Raw genomic sequence first — 23,447 nt, forward strand, 5'->3', positions numbered from 1 at the left:
TGCGACCGGCTCCGTTGCATTGCGGCAATGCTCATTACTTCGTGATATCGTCATGCCCATTCGCGCTCATGATCACCTCCCATCATGAGAACCGCACCTTGTAGCGGAAGTTGATGTCGAACGCGGGATCGCTAACAGCCATCTCCTCGCCATCCTCCAACAGCTCACCCAACTTTCTCTTCAAGTTCGGCGCCGTCTGCTCACGAAGGCCATCTGGGGTGGAGTAGAACAAACTCTTCTCTTCCGTCCGCAGATTCGGCTTCTTGAGCTGCGCCTCGGGACGCTCAGCGAAACTATCGACCAAGTCACCCAACGTAGCATCGGAACTAAGAGGCAGATCCTTTGGCAGATTGCCGCACACTGGACAATCCGGCTTCTGCTTGTGACCGAAGGTATAGGTGTAGACGCCATTGTCGCCTGTGTAGAGCATGTAGTTGTTGGGTGCCGGTGTGAACTCATCGCTGGGGTCGTACTCCTCTGGATCGATACCCTCTGGAATCTTGGATGGGTCGGCCAGGAACGGTGATGATGAAGTTGCAATCTTGAAAGCCTCGTTACAGCAAGATGCTGCGACGATAGCGTTGGTAGAGGCAATGGCAGGGATGATATTCTTGACCACTCCCTGTGTCATACTGTAGGTGACGCCTTGGATGTTGTACTCTTGTGCACGCTTCAACGCCGTTTGGTAGAGCCATGTGATGTGTTCCGGGTCGTCGGTGTCGAGTGTGATCTCCTTTCTGTCTTCTTCCCACTTGATGATGTGAGCCCATTCGATGCAGTGCTGCGGTTGACGAGGGATCGTGGCGAGTGTGCAGAGTGGTACTGCCGCTCGGGGAGCGTGCATATCCAGCTGGCACTCAATGCAAGATGACATTGTCGGGAAAATGACACGAGACTGGCCTTTGAATCCTTCTGTTCCGCCGTCGATCAACGGCTTGAGAGAGTCTGGGTTTTCCATATCCACCAGTCCCACCAGCATAGCATTGATCCACCGCCGTGCTTCGATGGAGTCCAACCCGCAAACAACGAGATTGAACTGCATGTAGTACTCCTCATCTTTGTCCTGAATCTTCCCAACATATGCATTGATCTTGCAGCTCGGCACCCGCTTCATGACAAAGTCGGCGGCCACGCTCGCCTTGGGCTTTCCCACATCGCTCTGGCGGAACAGGAATTGTCGATTGAGGTTTGAGACGTCGATGGTGTCCATGTCGATGACATCGATGCTGCGGAAGCCGGATAGTGCGAGGTTCTTTAAGATCTCACATCCCAACCCGCCAGCTCCAATGACGAGAACTCGCACATTCTCCAGTGCTGAGATGGGCACATCTCCGGGGAGGAAAGCTTCCGGATCGGTAAAGGCGCCAGCACGAGTGAGGATGCGGTCCATGTACTTCCATCGAGCGCGAGGTGGGTTGTCGCCGTTTGTGTTCGGCATGACAGCCTCCGGAAGCATCGTCGCTGCCATGATTGATCGATGTAAGAAGGAAGAGCGATGGAGTGTTTGTCTTGATAGTGAAAGAGCTCCCGAGGGCTGGTGCGTTTGAACATTGCGCACCCCCGGCTTGGCACTTTTGGCATTGCATCCCTTACTAAGTTTTTGCGGTAAATCGCAATTATCTCTACTACCAGCTGGGCAATAGCTATGAAATTAAATAAGGCTTTAGTTTATGTGTTTATCTAGCTGTATGCACAATCCTAGGTGTTTGTAGCACTTAGAAGCTAGTGTGCAAGCCGTTATTAAAGAAACAGTCATAAATCCTTTAAGGCATCGTTAACACTAGTTTATTAATCTTATCTTAACTAATGTAATGCTATTTATATAGTATAGCCTTCTTTAGGTTATCCTTAGTCTGTAGTTCGTGTGTTTTAACTCGTTGTTTAAGTATCCTCCACACGTTCTTAATAATCGAGAGGTCTAGTAACTGCGGTAAATTGGCATACTACTTAAAGTTATTAAGAGCTATCTTGTATCGGTGCACTACGTTGTCTGTTAACCTCGTGCTATATAAGCCGTTATTGTCTTCCTCGAGGATTATGTTAATGCCGGCTAAGCGTTATTGCCGCTATGCTAGCTTAATATGCTCGATAAAGATGTCTTAGAGGTATTAATTCATCGTTAGATTGCCGCCCTTCTTTATGCGTTTACCCTTTAGCAACCGGCCCTTATAACACTCGTGTTTACAGCCCTTCTTGTCCTTGCATTAGTGCTTATATGTAGCCGGTGCATCGTCGTTTAACAGGTGCTGCTCTTTAGCCTTAGTCTCAAGCACTAGAGCCGGCTCTAGCTCTTCGTTCGTCTAATCTATAGCTTCTTTATCCTATGCTAGATCGTTTGGTAGCTTGTTTACGTTATAAAAGATAATGTTGCTCTTGTAATTCTAGCCGACTATAGCCTAGCAGTAGAAGACTAAGGCCGTGTTACGCTTGTTAAATTAAATGTAGGTCTTACACTCGCGTTCCTTGTCGTTGCGAATAACTATTGCCGTGCGTCTTGCATCTACGCAGAAGTGCACCTCGTCTGTAAAACGCACACGCTTCTAGTATTCGATATCTAGGTATAGCCGTAAGGCTGCGAACGCTAATCTCTTGTCGACATTCGTAGCGCGAAGGTAGCTCTTTTAACAGGCCTTGCACTTGTAGTATCCAGCCTTATTTAGCGTGTTTTTAACGGTGCGAGCGGTACACTAAAGGTCGAAGTAAGCCTTTAAGTCCTTCTACTTAAACGTGCGATTCTCGTAGGACTATAAGATAAAGGCTATAATCTTGCGAAGAGTCTTTGTGTTAATCGCAGGCTAAGCACCTCGTTGTAAAGGCTGTCGACGCTTAAAGGCTCCCTTCTTTTGCTAATCTTGTTGCGTGCGCTCTAGAATGCTAGTAAGGTCTCGTATCTGTGTCTTCGTATAGCCGGCGAGGTGCAAAACGATTGCTCCTACTCGCTTAGGAGTAGGGTGTTCCTTGCGAATACCTCTATCGCGTTTACGCGGCGTAGAGGGCACCTTTCCAGACGAACGAAGGCGCATTTGAAAGAGCAAGATCAGGGCTTTAATTTAAGATATAATGCATGTGTTTAGGTGCAGTAGTTGTTAAGATATTACGTTGTGAAGTTTTGGTGTTTTAAACGCGTCCTAATCCGAAAGCGCGCAACGTTCAATTTCCCCAGCCCTCGTCCATCTCCACATTAGACTCTCATTAGTGCGAAGCTTAAAGCTTGCCCTGGCGCCAGCACCGGACCCGTCTCCGCTTCTTGTCCCGAGTTCTCACTTCTCGAATGGACTGGTTCCCGTCTATCACTTCCATCAACAACTCGTTCCGAAAAGAATGTGCCCTAGCAGAGGATATGGCAGACTTCCTGACAGCTGTCAAGACTGTCGGCAAGAAGTCCAACGACGAAGTAGAGCCTTCGCTCACGGCAGTCTCGACTCGACAGGTTCAAGACAAGGTCCGCAAAGTCGAGCCACATGATCTCCGAACTTCACGGGCGGATGAACCAACTGGGAACCACGGAGAGAACGGCCACTCTCGGAAGGAGGCTTTTACTTCAACAGCGACGACACCAGAGGAGGCGCTGCAAGTCCTGCGATCACAGCCAGATACAGACAGCTTGATTCGGATCCTAAAACAGCTCCAATCTGAGGACGCTTTCAAACCTGCTTTCTCGCTCCATCCGCCTGGCCCGTTGCAAGCACAGATCATCAATGCTATCGTCAGCCAGATCATTCCCGCTTTCTGGCCAAGCCTCGAGAGGAACGATCGAGATCCGATCATAACATGTCTGACCAACGTTGCTGGCATTAGTGCCGTGGCAGCCAAGGTGAGGCTGCTCTCCGATTCGAAACAGAAGTCTCCGGGACAAGCGCAAGAGCTGGCCGATCTTGTGTCTGCCCTTCATGATGTCTTATCAAGCGATGACTTGGTTCTGCGCATCTTGAGCGGGCTGGCGATGTCTGTAATCGAGAAAGTCAAATTTCAGATGGCAAAGAAAGAGCTTGTCAGTCTCATCAGCTCTGGCAAGATCATTGCAGCAACGGCACAAGCTGAAGACTTGTTGAAGTCTACCGACATCAAACTCGACGCAACGTGGATGTCGAGAGGCACTGACCATGCAGCATGGATCGGTCGAAATGTGGCGAATCTGTCAATGAGCCTCCCTTCAGATTCAGAGATCGCTGCCCAGATCCTCGCTCGTGGTCTTGGTCTCGGCTACTCGATTTGCGTTGTCAAAGGCTTCATTGGCGCACTTCTTGAGAATCAAGAATCGTACAGCGCAGAGATCGACTCGGTACTAAAAGCGACCATTGGAAGCCTTCCAGCTTTTGCGAGAAACCAACTCATTGAGAGCACGCTTCTTTGGCTTTCAAGCCTGACCGAGAGTGATGTCGGGACGAACCAGATCTCCCAAGCGCGAGACCATGTGGCACCCATTGCCGCGCTTATCGACCTGTTGTGCAAGTCGAATGAAAGTGTGCGCAAGCAGGTGGTGGAAATACTGGCGACTCCTTCACGAACGAGTATTTTGTCATTTGTGGTCCGACGAGCTTGTATAGCCGTTGTTGCAGACGATGACCTCCAGCCTCTGCTCGAACGCCTCATGGCCACTTTTGGTGATCACCTCTTCGTTGCGCACTCACCCAGCGTCCAACAAGAGAGCATTGCTCAGACGCTTCTGCTGGTTGCAGGGTCCCTCCACCACAGTACCCCGACGGCCGTGAAGATGACTGCGAGATCTTCTAGCCACATGCAAGGCATCAGCAATCGACTCGACAGCACCAACGCCAAAGCAAGATGGCTTGGCATGGTCGTCGGCACAGCCATGTCGTCGCTTGTCGACAAGGAAGGCTCACGAATGAATTTTGGTACGGACGAGCTGAAGACCAACGAAGGGAGGTGGTATCTTGAGCTTGTGAAGATTAATGATTCCGTCGGACAAATACCTGATTTCGTCAAGTTCTTACAGTCCTCCGTTGGAGCAGTGCGACGGCAGAAGAGAACCGCTCGCAAGACTGAACAAATGCCAATATTGAACGGCAAGCCGGTCTTTGGACCTGTCAAACCTCCGGCGCCTGTGCAAAAAGAGGTCATTGGCGACAAAGTCACAGAAATATTCGACGATGGTAGCGATGAGGAAGACGCAGATCTCAAGCCATACGCGAAGCCGGACAGCGATCCAGAAGACAGTGAAGAAGACGCAACTCTGGTTACTCGGAACAAACCCAGGGCGCCTGTGTACGTCCGAGACCTGATGCGTATGCTTCAAGATGACAAGAGCCCCGAGCGCTTCCAGATGGGTGTCATTCATGCTCCACTTCTTATCAGAAGGAAAACGAGCTTCGGGCGTGAGGTGACAGACCATGCCGAAGAGATTGCCACCATTCTGTGCAATTTACAGGATCCCTTTGAAACGGAGAATTTTGACGAGCTGAAGTTGCAGGCGCTCATCGCTACCATCCTCAGTGACGTTCACATCACGGCTCCGTGGATGAGTAGACAAGCCTTTGCAGGCGACTACTCGCTCTCGCAACGCTGCATGATACTGAGTGCGCTAGGACTTGCAGGACGAGAACTGGCGGGTTGCAAGAACGAAGACTCACTCAACCCAGATCCATCATCCGGAAAACCTACATTCCCAACCAAGCGGCTATCATCACATCTCCATGCGATCTACAACCCGTCGGACAAGTCCATCAAACATCTCCACGACATCAGCCAAAAGGTCGAGCACAGACTCATTCAGCCACTCGCACTCTCGGCCGCCGATAAATCGACCTCCCATCTGGACGCTGTCAAAGTTCGGACCTTTTCTTCTCGTATGGCCGTCGAACAGCAGCGCACGAAACGCAAGCTGCCCCCCAATGAGCTGGCCAAAATCTTTGGATCGCATTTCTTCAATCCTCTGGTGTCCCGGTACCACCAAGAGATTGCTGCTTATGGTTCCGCCAGCGTCTTCAGCTCCGCTCCGTTTGTGGTTGTGACGTTGCTCAAGACCCTGGCGCTGCTCTTCCATGCTTCGGGCCCGGCGATGGCTGAGTTGGCCGAAGTCACAACTGTGTTTTGGGAATTGCTGTTGAGTCTCAGGGCGAAGGCGAGCGGAGATATCAGTATACTACAAGCTGTGCTGTTCTCGTTTCTCACGGTGCTGGAGATCGCTGGTGAGGGTCTTGGTCGGGAGACGCTGGCGAGAGACTATACTAAGTTGGTCGTCGAGACTCAGAATTGGGTTGAAATTGTCTTCGAGAAGACGGGTGGTGGGCAACTAGTCAGCGAGGGCAGTGGTGATGAGGTCAGGGTGCGGACACTGGCCGCGGGTATCCTCGTGAGGTTGAAAGAGGTTGGCGATGCATGGAACAAGGTTCTCACTGGTGGTATGATGGTTTGAATGGACGAGGCAATCGACCATCACGAGAAGCGCCACGCCAAATCTTGGACTACATGCTTCTTGGCCGACATGGGGTCTGGCCGGCCGATCTCGGGCAAGCCCAACGAATCTTGATAGGATGCAATGGCGTGTTCGGGTTCACAATTTAGGACCTCGCACCGTTCACGCAGCATACTCTTCTGCGAAAATGTCGTTGGCGTCAAGCATGGCGTTGCCGGCCACAGGCCCGGAGACCCGCCTGCTATGTCGAGCCAACAAGCTCAACATTCCGACTTGCGGTATTGCACCAGGTTACCTTCAAGTCAACCTCATCGTGCTGCCCTCTCGCTTCGCTGAAGACTTCGCCATATTCTGCGCAAGAAATCCAGTCCCTTGCCCACTACTAGCACGCTCTGCCAAACCAGGCGACTTCTCAAACTTTGTGTCCCACATTCCCGGAGTCTCGAACGATCAGATCGCATATGGTGTCGACATCCGCACCGACGCCGCCAGATACAACGTCTACGTGGACGGCAAGCTGAAGGAGACTTCTATCATGGACATCAAGAGTCATTGGGACGACTCGGATCACGTAGCCTTTATGATCGGCTGCTCGTACAGCTTCGAAAGTGCTCTTTCTGCTGCTGGGCTTCCGCCTCCGCACTGTGTTCTCTCGAGGAATGTCTCAATGTACCGCAGCATCCTACCTCTCTGCCCTTCTGGACCGTTCACGAGTTCAACCTTCGTCGTCTCGATGCGTATGTATCGCAAATCCGAAGTGGAGAAGGTCAGGGACATCACTCGGCCGTACGTGGCTACACATGGTGAGCCAGTGGCATGGGGATGGGAAGGCATGCGGGGCTTGGGGATCACGGACGTGAACGATGTACAGTGGGGTGATCCGCCGCTCACAGGGGAAGGGAAGCCGCCTGTGGAGTTCGCGGAGACAAAGAGGTTGGACGGGTACGTGCCGGTTTTCTGGGGATGTGGCGTTACTCCACAAGAGGCTGTATGTCGAGCCAAGATTCCGGGAGTGGTGATGGGCCATGCTCCGGGCTACATGATTGTGCTGGATGTCAAAGAGGAGGACATTTTGCACAAGCACTAAGTGGGAAGGGACATTTTAGCCGTCAAGACGCTCAGTGTTCGGGCAACTTCTACCACGATAGACATGAATCCTTCTGGCGATATTCGATTCTTTGCAATGAGAGAGTCAACTACAATCTGTCATCTTTCTACATTCCCAGCCAGGTTACTTGCCAGCCGACTCTCTGTTGGAGAAAGGAACACACGCCTTGTGAGGGAATTCGGCCAAGTCCTCTGACGATGTCGGGATGTCGGCATGAGAAGACGCTCAAGGTGCAGCGTATGCAATGCATCTATACAAAGAGCCTGAGCCATGCGAGTTGATCTGCACTAAGTCTAACGTAACGCAGCATGAGCTTGATGTTTCCACTCGTCCGACATGGTGAAGTTATGGTACAGCCACGTGGAGTTGGACCATGCTTCCGCACGTGGTAATCACGTCTGATCAGGTCGTTACGACCCATCGCTTGAGGAAAAAGATCTCGCGGTTGCAAGATCTCGCGGTTGCAAGATCTCGCGGTTGCAAGATCTCGAAGAGGGTGCGAGAGTGCGATGACGGAAACCAAATGGAACCTGTTTTCCTATCAGAAGATGCAACACTGCGGAAGGCGTTCGAGACCAGCGCTCGCTGAACGATAGGGATCAAGCGTTGTCCAAGCCAAGCGAAGCCTTTCTTCTCAAGTGTCTAGAATTGGTGCAGCGGAATCGAGACCATTCTACGCTTGCGCTTACAGCTTCCCAAAGACTTCACGACTCGCAGCGCTTCTGGCTTCCGCAATGTCCGCTCGACATCCAAGTCCATATCGGGCAATTTCCTTGCAAAGTCGCGTGGTCGACTATGCCATGCGTCGTACCGCCTCCCTAGACCGGTCTTGAATATCTCGACCATGCTGATTGTGGGACTCGTGGAACCACCCGGGGAATGAATCTGGGGAGACGAGAAGGGTTGTGGCGGTCGTTGGACTTCTTCGGAAGCGAGGGAGAATGTATATGTTTCCCCAGATTCCCCAGATTGATCAAGATTTGCTCTCTCATCACTTGAACGTTTCCTCAGTCGATCATAACTGCCCGTCAGGGTCAGCTTGGGACATCTGCAGGGCAAGGCCCTCTACCGGGCTGCCAGTGCCGCCTGCGGTGCTGCTTTCATGTTGTGCGGTTGGGACGCTGGAGTTCTGGGAGGAATCCAAGAAGTGAGATCTAACGTCGCGCCCTGTGTTCACTTGCGCTGGCTGATTCTTGCCTCGACAGACACCGGAGTTCCGTTCGGCCATTGGAAATCCGCAAGGCTCGTTCACAATCCCGATCATTGCGGCCGTGTACAACCTCGCGGCAGGTGTCGTGTCGCTCTGTGTAGCATTGTTCGGGATGAAAGTGGGTCGAAAGAACACCATTCAGCTGTAAGTTGATGTCTGTCCTTTGGCAGTATCGAATCGGCGACTGATAACCAGAACAGTGGCAACTTGCTCATTTGCATCGGTGCAGCCCTCCAAGCGTCGACATATTCCGTCGGACAGATCATTGACGGTGCAGGCATCGGATGTATCGCCTCGGCTGTACCGACCCACATGGCGGAGATGTCGCTCGATGCATCAGAGCGAGGGCTTGAAGTGTCGTACCAGCTTGCACTCCTGATCACTGGCGTGGCCTTGGCCTACTGGGTCGATTTCGGCTTCGTCCAAGGTCTGGGCTCGGCTCCATATCTCTGGCGGATCCCTCTGGCCATGCAATCGTGCTTCGCGATCCTCTCCGCGACCCTGCTTTCCATGCTCCCGGATACACCTAGATGGTACTATGCTCGCGGCCGTCTGCAGGAAGGAGATGCGTAAGTTTTGCCTCTGCCATGCTGCAAAGCAAATATAGCGACCGACGTGTCCTCGGACACGCATACTAACTTTTGCACAGTGTCTTAGCCAGACTTCACATCCTCCCCGTGGAGCACGAGACCCTCCAAGCACAGAGAGACATTATTCTGAGCTCATTGAAAGAGGAGGGGTCCGAGTCGACAGGAGGTTTCAATTGGATGCTGCTGCTCTGGGACAACAGCGAACTGCAGTTCGGATGACGCCTGCGGACTTCCTTCTTGATCTTGTTTGCTCAGCGTAAGTGTATCGAGGAGTGGATGAGATCTGGACAGGCGTTCCTTCAGCGTGCCATGACAGCTCTCTATCCTGTATTCTCGAGTTCCTAATCAGTGACTGACCTTTGTTCGCAGAGTTCCCTGGAATCAACATGCTGGTTTACTTTTCGACGCAAATATTCTCCCAACTTGGCTACTCGGCCTTCCTGTCCGGAATTCTGGCTGGTGTCATGAACACCATCTTCGCCATTGCTTCCTACCCACCAATTTGGTTCATCGAAAGGATTTGACGACGGGGCATGATGTTCTGGGGCGCAATTGATTGCGGCATCCTGATGATCATTTACATCTCCCTCACGACATTGAAGAACCCAACGACCGCAACAAATTGGGCTTCGATGGTCACCATCATCCTCTACAACGTGGTCTTCGCTTTCGGCTGGTTGGGAACTTGCTGGGTGTATGGTCCAGAAATCAGTCTCTTGAAGTACCGCGACATCGCTGGAAGTCTGGGCGCTGCTGGCGAGCGGTTCTCGACCTTCATCATCGTCTTCGGAGGTGGCACTGGCTTGACTTCCGTTGGACCAAAGATCTTCGCGTGGCCGCTCGTGTGCTGCTTCATTGCGGCCGCATACGTGTGGTTCCAATGCCCAGAAACCACGGGATTGACCCTTGAAGAGATCGATGTGTTGTTCGCCAGGGGAGAGACCAAGGCTCGTCTGGAGGCTGAGCATGCAGAGCGTCGTGCTTCGCTCACTGGAGATGCCAAGGCAGGTGTGATCTACTCGGAGAAGGGCCATGTCAGCAGCGCCTAGATGGCGTCTATTGTCTTATGTCAGTACGCCATGACGATGAAGCCCTCTGATGACAGCGTTAGATGGCATATGAATCATGAGAGGAAGTGAAATAGACCCAGCGTATTGCACAATCCGTAACAGCTCATTACCGCAAATCGGCAGGGTCCCTGATTCTGACATTTGAAGTGACGGCATGCAGTTCTTCGCCAACTACGTCGATGCTCGAGTGAATGTCCAGTCGATGTTAAGGTATCGAAGAACAAGATTGACAACGGCAAGAATGGATATACGTCGAAGTCGGGGAAAGTCCGAGCCTCAGGCCACCATCCGCCTCCGCCAAGGATACCATTAGTCATGCATCGCGGCACACCTCGAAATCCTCTCACTTTGGCGCGCGATTGAACTTTGCTCCGATTCCATCACACAAATATCCACCACCACAAAGACCTTAAACAGCCTATACCGCACCGACGATATGGGGGGCAAGACTGCAACCAAGGCCGGCTACTTCGACAAGCTCAAGGGCTTGCTCGAGGAGTACAAGTCCATCTTCATCGTCACCGTCGACAATGTGTCTTCCCAGCAGATGCACGAGATCCGTCACTCTCTCCGCGGAGACAGTGTCGTGCTCATGGGAAAGAACACCATGGTATGAGGATACGAAAGAGAGGATACACAAATGATACACATATTGATACACCTCCAGGTCCGCCGTGCGCTGAAGACCTTCATCCCCGATTCCCCCGAGTACGAGCGCCTCCTCCCCCACGTCAAGGGCAACGTCGGATTCGTCTTCACCAACTCCGACCTCAAGGAGACCCGTGACAAGATCTTGTCCAACCGTGTCGCTGCGCCTGCCCGTGCTGGTGCCGTCGCTCCCGATGATGTCTTCATCCCAGCTGGAAACACTGGTATGGAACCCGGCAAGACCTCTTTCTTCCAGGCTCTCGGTGTCCCAACCAAGATTGCTCGTGGTACCATTGAAATCACCAGCGACTTGAAGCTAGTCCAGGCTGGCAGCAAGGTCGGTGCCTCCGAGGCCACCCTCCTCAACATGCTGAACATCTCTCCCTTCACCTACGGTATGGGAATCTCCCAGATCTACGATGAGGGTCAGACCTTTGAGTCCAGCGTGTTGGACATTGAGGAGTCTCAGCTCTTGAAGGCTTTCTCCTCGGCCATCACCGCCATTGCCTCCATCTCTCTGGCGCTCAACTACCCCACCCTTCCATCTGTCATGCACAGCGTGGTCAACAGCTACAAGAAGGTCATCTCCGTCGCCATTGAGACCGAGTACGAATGGGACGCCATCCACGAGCTCAAGGACCGCATCAAGAACCCAGACGCCTACGCTTCGGCCGCTCCAGCTGCTGCCGCCGCTACCGAGACCGCCGCCGATGCTCCTGCCGCCGCCAAGGAGGAGGAGAAGGAGGAGTCTGAGGATGATGACATGGGCTTCGGTCTCTTCGACTAAGCGCGTGCTCGAAAGAGTAGTGCTGGGCTGGGAATTGGACATGACATGTAGGCCTACGGGTCTGCAGGCGGTATGATGATGATGGCTTGTCGGCTGTCACGACTGTCGGTCTTCACGACATGAAATGGTACGTTGACTGTTCACCTCCTCCCTCGCACACACTTCAAGGATGACTACCTTTTAACTCCTATGAGCTCGCTCTCTGAGGACTAAAACAAGCAACAACTAAACTCTAATTTTTTTCTGATCGACACTCTGCATATTCTCTCTTGCACTGATCTTCATAATACCATGAAGTGAACCTCAGCTAATTTGAGATCGCAGAAGATCGAATGTGCTCGACGCCGCATACACCTCATCGTACATACACGACGTGCTCAATGAAAGTCTGCCTTTGTGCATCAATCGTCTGTCCATCCTCCTTACTTGCCGTGCCAATGATCTCCTACTGTGTATTAAACTTCTGTCTCACTACTGCATTCACGCTGTTCCCTTGATGAGCCCATGCCTTTCGCTCCCTCATACTCTTGACAATTAGCATGCCCTACTCTGCTACCTTGATTGTGCTGCACTCAAGTTCTCGTGCGTATTGGCGCCACGTGCCACCTCATACCTGCACCTTGGATCTTGACTCACTCTCGTGATTCACTCCCGACACATCGCACAATCTCGAGTCTCTTAACGCAAGCATTTCCTTTGTCAATCCGAGCATCTACTCCTTGGAAAGGTATTGCGATGAGAGAAACAATAGCGAATATCGGCCCTCTTGAGTCCCTCTCCAACCTCCACAATGCCTCCTACCTCAACGCAAATACACCACCATCCCCTCCTCTCACCCAGCAGCGAAGAAACCATCTCTCAAGCCCTGACCATCCTCCGACCTCACCTTCCAATCTCCCTCCCTCTCTACCGCCGCCTCCAATCCGGCCGCTTCTTTCCCGCCACCACTCTACTCACCAACCTTCCCTCCCTCACGACCACCCCTCCTCCCTCCGCTCCTTGGCTTCTCGCCTTCGTCGACCGCACCTGCCGTCCCGAAACCGAAATCTGGCTCTTCGGCAGCTGGGAACTCCTCCATCCATCCACCTCCCTCAACCCCGAACACCAACACCTCATCACCACCCTCCTCAAATCCCTCGTCCACAAAATCAAATCCTTCCCCCTCCCCACTTCCCTGCACGCAGACGCTCCCTCCTCCTCTGCACCACTCGTCGATGGCTCCGTACAACCGGACTCCTCCGGTCTCTCTCGCACGGAATTTACCTCTCACTTCCACGACTCTAGTCTCACACTCTGGGGCGCTGTACATTCCCGGACTGCACATCTCTTGCAGGCTGCGGGTGTGATTCGCTCGCCTGTCGGGGCGGGTGAGGGAGGGGCAATGGTTCCGAATTCGACGTTTATCTTCGATCTCGATGGAGGGTTTGGGCTCGGGGTGGATGGGACGCTGCCGGAGGGGTTGGTGTGGGGGAAATTACAGTGGGAGGATTTCAAATTGGTGAGGAGCCGGACGCAGATTCCCCGGGAGGATCGCACCTTGGCTGGACTACCTTGCGTGGCGATTTTGGATGTGATGGACGTCACTTCTACAGCCGGCGGAGCAGACGAAAGGGTAGAAGGGAGAGGCAAGCCAGTAGGCTGGGCCTTCGTCGGTCTAGACGGCAGCTTAACCACCCTACACGTCGAAGCGGAGTGGAGAAGACGGGGCCTCGCTCAGGCGATCACGGCGAAGCTTTTCAACGAGGAGATGGAGGGGTTGTGGGAGGAGGGGGTGAAGAGGTGGGCGCATGGGTATGTGGTTGAGGGGAATGTGGCGAGTGAAGGGTTGTGTCGGAGGTTGGGAGGGAGGAAGGTGTGGGATGCGTTTTGGGTGAGGGTGGATTTGGAGGCTGTTGGGGAGGAGGGGGAGGAGTGAGTGATTGAGTGAGTGGGTGAGTGGGTTGGTAAGCTGTGTTGTGTGATATATGGGTTTGCTGTGCTGGCTTAGTCCTCCTCGGCACCACCGTCGGCCTCTGCTTCTTCGGCGGCACCTTCTTCTAGTGGACCTCTCTTTCTCAGATTCGCTACGTTGTAGAGGAATGCATCCATCTCCTTGTCTGTGATCAATCTCTCCGGTCCCTTGTAAGCGTTGGCCGCCTCCAGTTCCTTTTCCGAGCACTCTTCCCAGCCTGACTCGCCCAGCTTGCCGCAGATTACTCTCTTCTCTCCTTCGGCACGAGCATCAGTTGAGACGAGAATTGCATCATCGGTGACGACCACATCTAACGGGCAGTGCGACAGTGGAATCGTCTGTACGCCCTCGTCCGACCCGCTTTCCAGCGCCGTCCTGGGAATAATGAACAAAGCCTTGATCTTTTCGCAAGTCACCACCACACTTGCACTCTCTCCATCTCCAACACTCCAGATCCCACTCACAGCAATCTGCGTCTCCTCCGGTGAGATATTCTGTACCAACGACAACAAGTCGAACTTTTGCCTCAGCGAGAAGTTCAACCAGTCCCAGACTCCCAGCCACGAGTCTCCTCCTCCGCTCACCAATACTTCCGACGTTCCGACTCGGCAAATCTTGTTGATGAATGCCGTGTGACCTAGGCAGTAGCCCTCGATGACATGTGTCTGCGGCGGACCCCGAGAGATGCGGATATGTTCGTCGCGATCGGCGGTTAGCACGTAACTCCTCGGCTTGGACTCTCCTGCGGATTGATGCGTGGTATACAGCATATCTGTGAGCATGGAGACATGGCCAAGGAGGAGAGTATTGGAGAATGCGCTGAGGGTATCTTTCCGCGGAGTGAAGTTCTTCTGTTTTTGTTGCTGAGTCAAAGCGGCGAGGTTGCGGCGGGAGTGAACTGTAAGAGGCGTGGCGGAGGGTTTGAATTGTTCTGTTGCTGGTGGTGCTTCCGACTGTGGTGCGTTGACTTCTGGTTCGCTGGATGGTAGGAGAGGGAGGGAGTAGACGTCGCCGAACTTGTCGCCGCAGATGAGGGTGGCATTGTCAGGTAGGACTTGGATGGCGCAGGGACGTTTGGGCATGCAGCGACGGGAGAGTTCGGTCAGGGTTTTGGATGACGAGTCGAAGGAGAAGACGCGAATGGACTTGTCGTCGGTCACAGCCACGATGTGGGATTGTGAAGGTGAGACGGTGAGCTTGATGATGTTGGAGGCTTTTGGTGGTGCTTTGTTGGACTTTTGTCGCTTGCCAGTTAAGGGAGTGTCGTTCTCCGGAGAGGCATTGCTGGTCTTTTGCTTCTTCGCCGGTCGTTCTGCCGTGTCGTCTTGCTTGCTCTCGGGCTCGACGGGAGTTTCCTGGAGATGTGTCAACTTGGTGTGCAGTACATGAAGAGGTTGTTCAAACACACCTCCGCCGACCATTCGCAGACGACTTCACTCGTGGCCAATTTCAATACGACCAGTCTTGGGCCACAAGCCGTGATAAGGTAGCCATCCTGCTCACCTGGACCGACCCGAAGCGATGCAATGCATTGGAATGGATGCTGCATGTTGTAGATATCCATGGATTGACGATATGTTCAAGTCGAGACTGCCACTACTCACTTACACATCAAGTCGAATTGCACGTGAAAAGTTCCGTTTAGCTTCGATGCATCCCGGAGCCTGATTGCGGCATTCCCGCAGTTTGCCGCATCGGACCCTTGACGCTGGGACATGGACATTTCTGATCCGGAGAGAGATCACATGCCAAGACCTCCATCACGGTCGTTGTAGTGTAGTCAAGTGAATGAAAGTGATCTGCGTAATTGTCTACGATCCGTGCTATCCAACGATCGTATCTTCAGATCGGTGTGTCGTTGTATTCGGGCAGCAAATGGATTGGAATTGGATGGAAACTTCTTCGAACCGGGTAAGCGCCGGGATCCGGATGCAAGGCTCGGATGGGATGCAGAGCATGACAATTGCTGCTGCGGCCGGCGTGGTGAAGTCGTCCAAGGCAAAAGATCTCGTTGTCTCTCTGCGACTCGTCTGCAACTTCTCGTGCATCTCCTCGCGCATACACCCAACGATACATCTCCTCTCCACTCTGACACCTCATAGTCAGCAGCGACTCCTCTCAAAGGTGAGTGCCTCCGCATGGCCTCAAGGAAGTGACGTTGACTCGGTGCTGGCCCGCCATCCTCAGCGTTGATTCAACTTTTTCGCCGCTTGAGAATGCTGCAAGAACATCGCCGCTGACAGAAGTTCCTCGTTCACAGGCCATTCACTCGGGCAGCCTCTGACATTGCAACGACATACATTCCGCGACACCGCACCGCCGTATACCCAATCAGCACCGATCTCGAACATCCTCAGACCATCCGCGGAGATAGCAGCCTGATAGCGACAGCGATACCTCGATACTCCCTACCTCCTCCTCACCCTCACGATGGTCAAGGAAACCAAGTTCTACGACGTGCTCGGCGTCTCGCCAGATGCCTCCGACGCACAGCTGAAATCCGCCTACCGCAAAGGCGCTCTCAAGCACCATCCCGATAAGAACGCCCACGATCCTTCCGCCGCCGAGAAGTTCAAGGAAATCTCACACGCCTACGAAACCCTCTCCGACGGACAAAAGCGCCAGATCTACGACCAATATGGCGAGGAGGGACTTGAGCAAGGCGGACCAGGCGGCGGTGGTGGCATGGCTGCCGAGGACCTCTTCGCGCAATTCTTCGGCGGCGGCGGTGGTGGCTTCGGTGGTATGTTCGGAGGTGGTATGCAACAAGAGCGTGGACCGAAAAAGGCGAGGACGATCCACCACGTGCATAAGGTGAGCTTGGAGGACATCTACCGCGGCAAGGTCAGCAAGTTGGCGCTGCAGAAGAGCGTCATTTGCTCCAAGTGCGACGGTCGTGGTGGTAAAGAGGGCGCGGTCAAGACGTGCACGGGATGTAATGGACAAGGAATGAAGATGATGATGCGCCAGATGGGACCGATGATTCAGCGATTCCAGACCGTCTGCCCGGACTGCAATGGTGAGGGCGAGATTGTGCGGGAAAAGGACAAGTGCAAGCAGTGCAATGGCAAGAAGACGATTGTCGAGCGCAAGGTGCTGCATGTGCACGTCGATCGCGGTGTTACCTCCGGCACAAAGATTGACTTCCGCGGAGAGGGAGATCAAATGCCAGGCGTGCAACCTGGTGATGTTCAGTTCGAGATTGAGCAAAAGCCACACGCTCGATTCCAGCGCAAGGGTGACGATCTGTTCTACCACGCTGAGATTGATCTCCTGACTGCTCTTGCTGGAGGTGCGATCTACATCGAGCACCTCGACGAGCGGTGGTTGACGGTGGAGATCATGCCCGGCGAGGTCATTTCTCCTGGTGAGTCTTGAAGAAAGCACTACAATTGATCCTCACAAAACTAACAACCAATCCAGGCGAAGTGAAGGTCATCCGTGGCCAAGGTATGCCCTCATACCGCCACCACGACTTCGGCAACCTCTACGTACAATTCGACGTCAAATTCCCTTCGAAGCTCACCGGTCCTCCCGACAGCGATGGCTTCCCAACCGCCCTCCAACCAGAACAGATCAAAGCGCTCGAATCCGTGCTGCCACCTCGCATGCCTCAGAACATCCCTCCGACGGATGCCATGACCGAGGACTACAGCTTGGAGAAGGTCGACCCCACGAGAGAAGGAGATCGCGCCGCGAGGGCGACGGATGAGGACGATGACGAGATGGGCCAGGGTGGTGAGCGGGTGCAGTGTGCTAGCCAGTAAAGCAGAACGAGAAGCGGCAGGGTGTTGAAGTTTTGCATGCATGGCGTTTCGGAGGGAGCGGTGAGGTGTGCTTCAAGATGAGATAACGCCTGGCATGAGCATGTTTCTCCGTGCGGTTTGCCTTTGTCAAAACTCCGTGGCCAGCGCGAATAGATGGGCTTCAGCCTTCGAACAGAGAATAGGAAACCATTCCGACTGTCAATCGGCATGCAATACTGTGAGGTCGGCGAGATGCTCAGCTTGCGAAGGACTTTGGAATACAGTATACCACCGACATCGTCCCGGCGTCGAAACTCAGACCACCGCACAAATAGCTCAGTAATTCAGCTCACACCAACATACGGTTGCACGAACCAATGTCTAGGAAATCAAGAAACAAGCACCAAAACATTCAGAGTTGAGTTTCTACCTATCCCTCCTCCAATCCACCCATTCACCTCACAAATCTAAGCCGCACCACCCCTCTGCTGCACCTCCCCCAAACCCTTCTTCAACACCTCAAAACACCTCCGATACGCCTCCCTCACCTCGGGCAACTCCACCTCCACCCCTTCCCCCTGATACTGCTTCACCTTCCCCATCAACTTCCCCGCATCCAACGCGCAATTACTCCTCTCCGCCACAATCACCCGACTCTGCTGCTCCACCGTGAAATTCTTCCACGAGATACTCGGATCGACAATCTCCTTGTACAATTCCAATACCTCGTTGTGGGATATGGCTCCAGGGTTGGTGAAGTTATACACCCCTTCTTCCCCGTGTTCCGCCAGAGCGATTATTATCGGGAGGAGGGAAGGGAGGATGGAGTGCGAATTGGGGATATTGACGATGTGTTCGTACGCGAGGATTTTGGTGACGAAGGAGCGGGGGGAGAGGTCGGCGGAGACGGGCATGCGGAGGCGGAGGATGAGAGTGTTGGGGTAGTGAGCGAGGATGGATTCGATGGGGGCTTTGGTGGCGCTGTAGAAGGAGCCGGCGAAGTTGGGGGGTGAGGATTCCGTGAAGGGTGGGGAGAGGAGGGTTGTCATTGTGGGGTCGTAGGTGGAGGTGTAGATGCCTGTTTGTTGAGGGGAGGTGTTAGTTAGATGGGGAGGGAAGGGGAGGGATGGACGGACAGCCTGTTGCGACGATGGTGCAGTGGATATCCCGCTTGTGGCATTCGCTCGTTACGATGTGGACGCCGAGGCAGTTGGTTTCCATTGTTTCGACTTGATGGGTTTCGCACCAGTCGACGGTGGGACGACCGGTTTTGCCGGCACAGTTGATGACATGGGTTGGTTTGATTTCGTCGAGGATGGCGCGGACTTGGGATTGCTCTTCCATTCGGGTCATGGTGCTGTGGACGTTTTTGCCTTGTTGTTTGAGGAGCTCGACGACCATTTGGCCGATCCACCCGCGGTTGAGGTCGCCGCCCCAGACGAGGAAGACGGGTGACGGTTGGGAGGACATGGTTGGTGCTTAGGGTTGGGAGTGTGATTTTGGTGGAGGAATTGAATGAGAAGGAGATTATCAGTGTGGATGAGGATCTAGACGGCGTCAACGGGAAAGAAAGTGCAGATATGAGAAGGAGAGCATCGCTGTCTTGAAGCAAGGGAGAAGATGAGTGGCATTTGCACAGCAAGGCGCTTTTTCGTCATGTCGTACCCTGACGCGAGGAGGGAATGGAACAGCTGTAAGGAAGTACAGGGACGCGGACATTCACTTCCTCGCTTCCCGAATCTGTACCCTCTGATACCTGTCCATCTCGGTCAGTCGACATTCCATGGCTTTGAATGAGGACATACGTACGCCCCAATACTTCCCAAGGCCAATATCGCTCCACCTAGACTCCCGTAGCTCGCGGCGTGGCTCACCATCCACCCGATTGAGACGATCACAAGAGTCTTGAAATGTCCAACGACCGTGCTCGTCACTGCTCCTCCCTCTTCGATGATGATGAACTGCGATAGGTTGATCATACATGCGAAGACAGCGCTCTGCAAGTCGAAGTCAGCAAGGAGGACCGTCTTCTCGTTCTCTAAAACGCACCATGATGATCAACACCCAAGAGCTCCGACTCGTCGATCCATGAACTGTGATATCATCCGTGAATGGAATGATATAAAGCATTGGAATCGGAGCGACAGCCGCCAGGTTCAGCAGCAATTGATGGCTCGTGCAGTCCAATTTCTGATGATTGTGCTTGATGAGCACCGTGTATGCCGAGCTTGCGATTACTCCACTGAATGCAAAGAACACTCCCAGGAGCGACGTCTCTTTCTCCTCCGCTTTGCTTGTAGGCGCCGCGTCGAAGTAGCTGACAATGGCGACACCGACGCAGACCGGGATGAGGGTGAGCGTCGCAGGGCGCGAGATCTTGGTTCGGTAGGAGAGGTATGTGATGAGCAGGACGCAAGGCGTGAGGAGCACTCGTACGACTTGGTAGAACTGTACGCTCGAGTAAGCCAGGGAGGCGTTTGGGAGAACCACGTTTGGGATCATGGCCATGGCGAGGGGTAGGACAGAGAGGACAGGCACTCGTTTGGCGGTGAACATGCCGATTTTTGGGCGGGAGATGATGTAGAGGAAGAGTGCCGTGACGGAGAAGTGAAAGGCCGCGAAGGTGACCTGTGAATGGCGGAGAGATGGGTTGGAGAAGATGCGTTTGTTGGTGAAGACCTGTTCCTCGTCAGTGTCCTGTACTTGCGAATGTCGTAGAAAGTCATACAATAGCCACTGTGCTGACTGTGTTGATCAGAGCGCTGATCCAGAATTTCGGACTGAATCCAGCGAGTGTCGCAGCCGGTGGTTGTGATGGTTCTTCATGTTCGGCGATCGGCAAGAGGAACGCCCTCTTCTCCTCGTCTGAGTTCCGCTTCTCTTCGTGTGAACCTCGATCGGAGCGTGCCATTGTAGAATACTCGCCGAAAAGGTTACGTCCAGAAAATCCGACCGTCAAACGCTCAATGCTCTTGTACTCTCGGATTGGCACTTTGGAGCGCGACGCGTCTGCTGCATTCCAAAGCGTGAATCAGAATTGTTCCACCAGAATGGAGCCCTTGCCAAAATTGTAGCGAGGAGTACTGTTATCATAGATCGAATCCTTCGCTTGCTTTCCTGTGCCATAATTGACGCACTCTCACAATGCCTGAATCGACAGCAGGATGGAACGCCGGCGGTAAGGATGCGGCATTGGCAAAGCATTGTTCAAAACTGACGGCACCGCAGGTAGCTTGGAGTCTCGCTTCTTCGTCGACGATGGCCTGTGGAAAGATGCGCCCATGCTGACGGGCCAGGGATCCTTCACGCCATTGCCTGATGTCCGCAACATCATGGTGACTGGAGGAGAAGGCTTCATGTTCGTCTCAAGATCGCCCAGTCTCTGAAATCTCCAGACTGACATCCCTCCAGTGCATCCTGGCTGGTCCGCCACCTCGTCACCAAATACCCGACCGCCTACAACATCGTCTGCTTCGACAAGCTCGACTACTGCAGTTCGCTCAACAACTCGCGCATGCTCGAAGCCTGGCCCAATTTCAAATTCTTCCACGGAGACATCACCAAGCCGGCCGATGTGCTGAGCTGTCTGCGAAAGTACAACATCGACACCATCTTCCATCTGGCCGCGCAGTCGCATGTGGACTTGTCGTTTGGCAATTCGTACTCGTTCACCAAGAATAATGTGTTCGGAACGCATGTATTGTTGGAGAGCGTGGTGGCTGTGAAGACGATTAAGAGGTTCTTTCATATCTCGACTGATGAGGTGAGAACGAGAAGATGATGTCGGTGGACGATTCTAGAAAATAAAGCTTACCCACAGTGAAGGTCTACGGCGAAGTCAAACCTGGCGCACCAGAACTCGACGAAACCACCGCGTTGGCGCCAACGAATCCGTACTCGGCCAGCAAAGCGGCGGCGGAGATGTACATCGAGGCTTACCATCGTAGCTTTGGGCTCCCTGCGATCATCATTCGGTTGAACAATGTCTACGGACCACATCAGGTGAGAGGTGATTTCTTCGCTCCCACAGATATTCGCTGACATCGATCCAGTTTCCAGAAAGTATGGCTGTCTGCCCTGATTAGTTTAGACCTATCGCTCGTCACTAACAATCTCAACAGAGATCATCCCGAAATTCATCAACCTCCTGCAACGCAAGAAGCCGCTCTGGATCCACGGCACGGGCAACAACACCCGCCGCTACCTCTACGGCGGCGACGCAGCCGACGCCCTCGACACGATCTTGCACAAGGGCAAGATTGGCGAGAAGTACAACGTCGATTCGAAGAAAGAGATTTCCAACCTGGAACTTGCGAAAACGTTGCTCGAGACTTTCGGTGTCAAGGACGTGGAGGGGAACATCCAGCATACGAGAGATCGTCCTTTCAATGACGGGAGGTATGCGGTGTGTGGAGAGAAATTGAAAGGCTTGGACTGGGAGCAGAAGGTGTCGTTTGAGGAAGGATTGAGAACCACGGTGGAGTGGTATGGTCGATTCTCCAACTGGTGGGGACCGATTGAGAACATCTTGAGTCCGTTCCCGGTGGTGAGGGATGAAAGTGGACTGGATGGGTTTGCGAAGCGTATCAAGGTCGATACGGATTCTCTGGTGGAGGGTGTCGCAGTGGGCGGTGCTGCTAATGGTAATGGCGTGGGTAATGCCGAAGGGGGTGTCAAGGTGCGAAACGGTGTGATGAAGTCGACGAATGGCGCCGGTGACCACGCGAGGAAGCGCAAGGCGGATCTGATGGAGGAGGTGTGATGGTCGATGCTGTCGTTGTTTCGAAGACTGGTGCCTTAGTCGTGTGTGGTGTTCTGCTAGTCAGTTCGGGGATTTGATAGAAGTCACTGTCAGTCCATCGTCCGGGGTAGCCATCTTCTCCGTGTCTTCTCCGTGCATGTCTCGTCCTGACAGTCCTCTCGAATCATGCGCGAACGTGTGCCAAACTCGAAGTTCTTGACTCGTCTCTGAAGTCGCACTTCCCTGGGACGTACCAAATCGTCGAGAATCAAGACGCAGGGCAACAGCCACCCCTCAAGCCTTTCAAGCGGCTCCTTCTCGCTCGCAAGGTCGTCCCTGTGAAGAAAAGGCTCATGCCAACCCAGCACGTCGGTCCGTGATGATGAGCAGCAGGCAGCGTGGCCTGCGCATGACGTTGAGTTTTGCATGCTCCAGAGGTCCACCGTCCGTCACACCTCGCACAGCATGCCCGTCTTTCGTCCATGTGCCAATGTCGTGCGAAGGGAAACAGGACTCACGTGCGCGCACGACAGCCATGAGCGACATACGGTAGTCGAGGCGGCCTCAATGACCTGCTCCCCGGGATTTGGCCTCACTCTCGACTCACAGTGCGGTGCGATGGCTATACTAGACGTGACGAGAGCTGTGTCCTGCGTGACCCAGACTGGAATACCGCCATCACCACAGCTCTGCGGTACTTTCGACCAGGTAGTTTGGTAGCGTCACATCGACTCTCAGCACCCCTCTAGCACTGCAACCCTCGCCGTCGGCATCTTCCATGATTCGCCCGCTGGCCAGCCAAGAAGTGGAGACGTTCTCATCTCCTGCAGGGTCGCGGCGATCGGCAAGCCACTGATGTCGTTAGCGGCAGGGATCCTCGTTTAGACGGGTGAGGCGTCTGAATTTGAGGAGAACCGAGATGGCTTTTGGTTTTTGGGTGGAAGCGACTCGCGCGACGGTGTTGGGTTGGCTGTTTTTTTTTTGCTGTGGGGATCGAGCTTTGACGGCGTTCGTCTGTCATGGTGGAGGTCCGGAGTCAGAGGGCAGTTCTGGGTACGAGAGTCGAATTGCTGATGAGATGATGAGATGATGAGATGATGAAGATTGTGACGAAGCGGTTGGGTTGTATGACATCGTTCTTGCTGGGGTCTGATACACAGACGACAGGCATCGCGCTGATTGCGATGGATATCGACATCCTCCTTTCTCCGATGTATTGC

The 23,447-nt window shown here is 53.5% G+C and overlaps 10 protein-coding genes across 10 annotated transcripts; 5 read left to right on the plus strand and 5 right to left on the minus strand.

The window, feature by feature from the left end:
• Positions 1-82: 82 nt before the first annotated feature.
• On the minus strand, positions 83-1,390 carry MYCGRDRAFT_86279 (uncharacterized protein; the record flags this gene model as incomplete). The annotated part of the gene is made up of 2 exons (XM_003852393.1): positions 83-417; positions 490-1,390. 2 exons carry the CDS (start codon positions 1,388-1,390, stop codon positions 83-85), a joined length of 1,236 nt encoding a protein of 411 aa, XP_003852441.1.
• A 1,950-nt stretch (positions 1,391-3,340) lies between these two features.
• MYCGRDRAFT_42691 (uncharacterized protein) lies at positions 3,341-6,376 on the plus strand (the record flags this gene model as incomplete). Its single annotated transcript, XM_003852322.1, has 2 exons — positions 3,341-3,451; positions 3,533-6,376. 2 exons carry the CDS (start codon positions 3,341-3,343, stop codon positions 6,374-6,376), a joined length of 2,955 nt encoding a protein of 984 aa, XP_003852370.1.
• Positions 6,377-6,563: 187 nt separating this feature from the next.
• Positions 6,564-7,463, plus strand: MYCGRDRAFT_42544 (uncharacterized protein; the record flags this gene model as incomplete). The annotated part of the gene is made up of 1 exon (XM_003852323.1): positions 6,564-7,463. One exon carries the CDS (start codon positions 6,564-6,566, stop codon positions 7,461-7,463), a length of 900 nt encoding a protein of 299 aa, XP_003852371.1.
• A 3,267-nt stretch (positions 7,464-10,730) lies between these two features.
• On the plus strand, positions 10,731-12,197 carry MYCGRDRAFT_104664 (60S acidic ribosomal protein P0; the record flags this gene model as incomplete). The annotated part of the gene is made up of 3 exons (XM_003852324.1): positions 10,731-10,964; positions 11,022-11,916; positions 12,114-12,197. The coding sequence occupies 2 exons, from the start codon at positions 10,791-10,793 to the stop codon at positions 11,787-11,789; spliced, it is 942 nt and encodes a 313-aa protein (XP_003852372.1).
• A 1,575-nt stretch (positions 12,198-13,772) lies between these two features.
• Positions 13,773-15,289, minus strand: MYCGRDRAFT_42169 (uncharacterized protein; the record flags this gene model as incomplete). The annotated part of the gene is made up of 2 exons (XM_003852392.1): positions 13,773-15,095; positions 15,149-15,289. The coding sequence occupies 2 exons, from the start codon at positions 15,287-15,289 to the stop codon at positions 13,773-13,775; spliced, it is 1,464 nt and encodes a 487-aa protein (XP_003852440.1).
• An 881-nt stretch (positions 15,290-16,170) lies between these two features.
• On the plus strand, positions 16,171-17,507 carry MYCGRDRAFT_42499 (uncharacterized protein; the record flags this gene model as incomplete). The annotated part of the gene is made up of 2 exons (XM_003852325.1): positions 16,171-17,107; positions 17,164-17,507. The coding sequence occupies 2 exons, from the start codon at positions 16,171-16,173 to the stop codon at positions 17,505-17,507; spliced, it is 1,281 nt and encodes a 426-aa protein (XP_003852373.1).
• Positions 17,508-17,953: 446 nt separating this feature from the next.
• Positions 17,954-18,956, minus strand: MYCGRDRAFT_42346 (uncharacterized protein; the record flags this gene model as incomplete). The annotated part of the gene is made up of 2 exons (XM_003852391.1): positions 17,954-18,564; positions 18,623-18,956. The coding sequence occupies 2 exons, from the start codon at positions 18,954-18,956 to the stop codon at positions 17,954-17,956; spliced, it is 945 nt and encodes a 314-aa protein (XP_003852439.1).
• A 299-nt stretch (positions 18,957-19,255) lies between these two features.
• Positions 19,256-20,165, minus strand: MYCGRDRAFT_42243 (uncharacterized protein; the record flags this gene model as incomplete). The annotated part of the gene is made up of 2 exons (XM_003852390.1): positions 19,256-19,483; positions 19,536-20,165. Coding segments are annotated over 2 exons (858 nt in total), but the record flags the coding sequence as incomplete, so codon positions are not given.
• A 602-nt stretch (positions 20,166-20,767) lies between these two features.
• On the plus strand, positions 20,768-22,248 carry MYCGRDRAFT_93541 (uncharacterized protein; the record flags this gene model as incomplete). The annotated part of the gene is made up of 5 exons (XM_003852326.1): positions 20,768-20,844; positions 20,898-21,249; positions 21,312-21,488; positions 21,539-21,548; positions 21,608-22,248. The coding sequence occupies 5 exons, from the start codon at positions 20,768-20,770 to the stop codon at positions 22,246-22,248; spliced, it is 1,257 nt and encodes a 418-aa protein (XP_003852374.1).
• A 17-nt stretch (positions 22,249-22,265) lies between these two features.
• Positions 22,266-22,796, minus strand: MYCGRDRAFT_104669 (uncharacterized protein; the record flags this gene model as incomplete). Its single annotated transcript, XM_003852389.1, has 1 exon — positions 22,266-22,796. The coding sequence occupies one exon, from the start codon at positions 22,653-22,655 to the stop codon at positions 22,338-22,340; it is 318 nt and encodes a 105-aa protein (XP_003852437.1).
• Between the last annotated feature and the right edge of the window lie 651 nt (positions 22,797-23,447).

The sequence above is a fragment of the Zymoseptoria tritici genome, chromosome 5 (assembly GCF_000219625.1).
Source record: "Zymoseptoria tritici IPO323 chromosome 5, whole genome shotgun sequence".
Lineage (NCBI taxonomy): Eukaryota > Fungi > Ascomycota > Dothideomycetes > Mycosphaerellales > Mycosphaerellaceae > Zymoseptoria > Zymoseptoria tritici.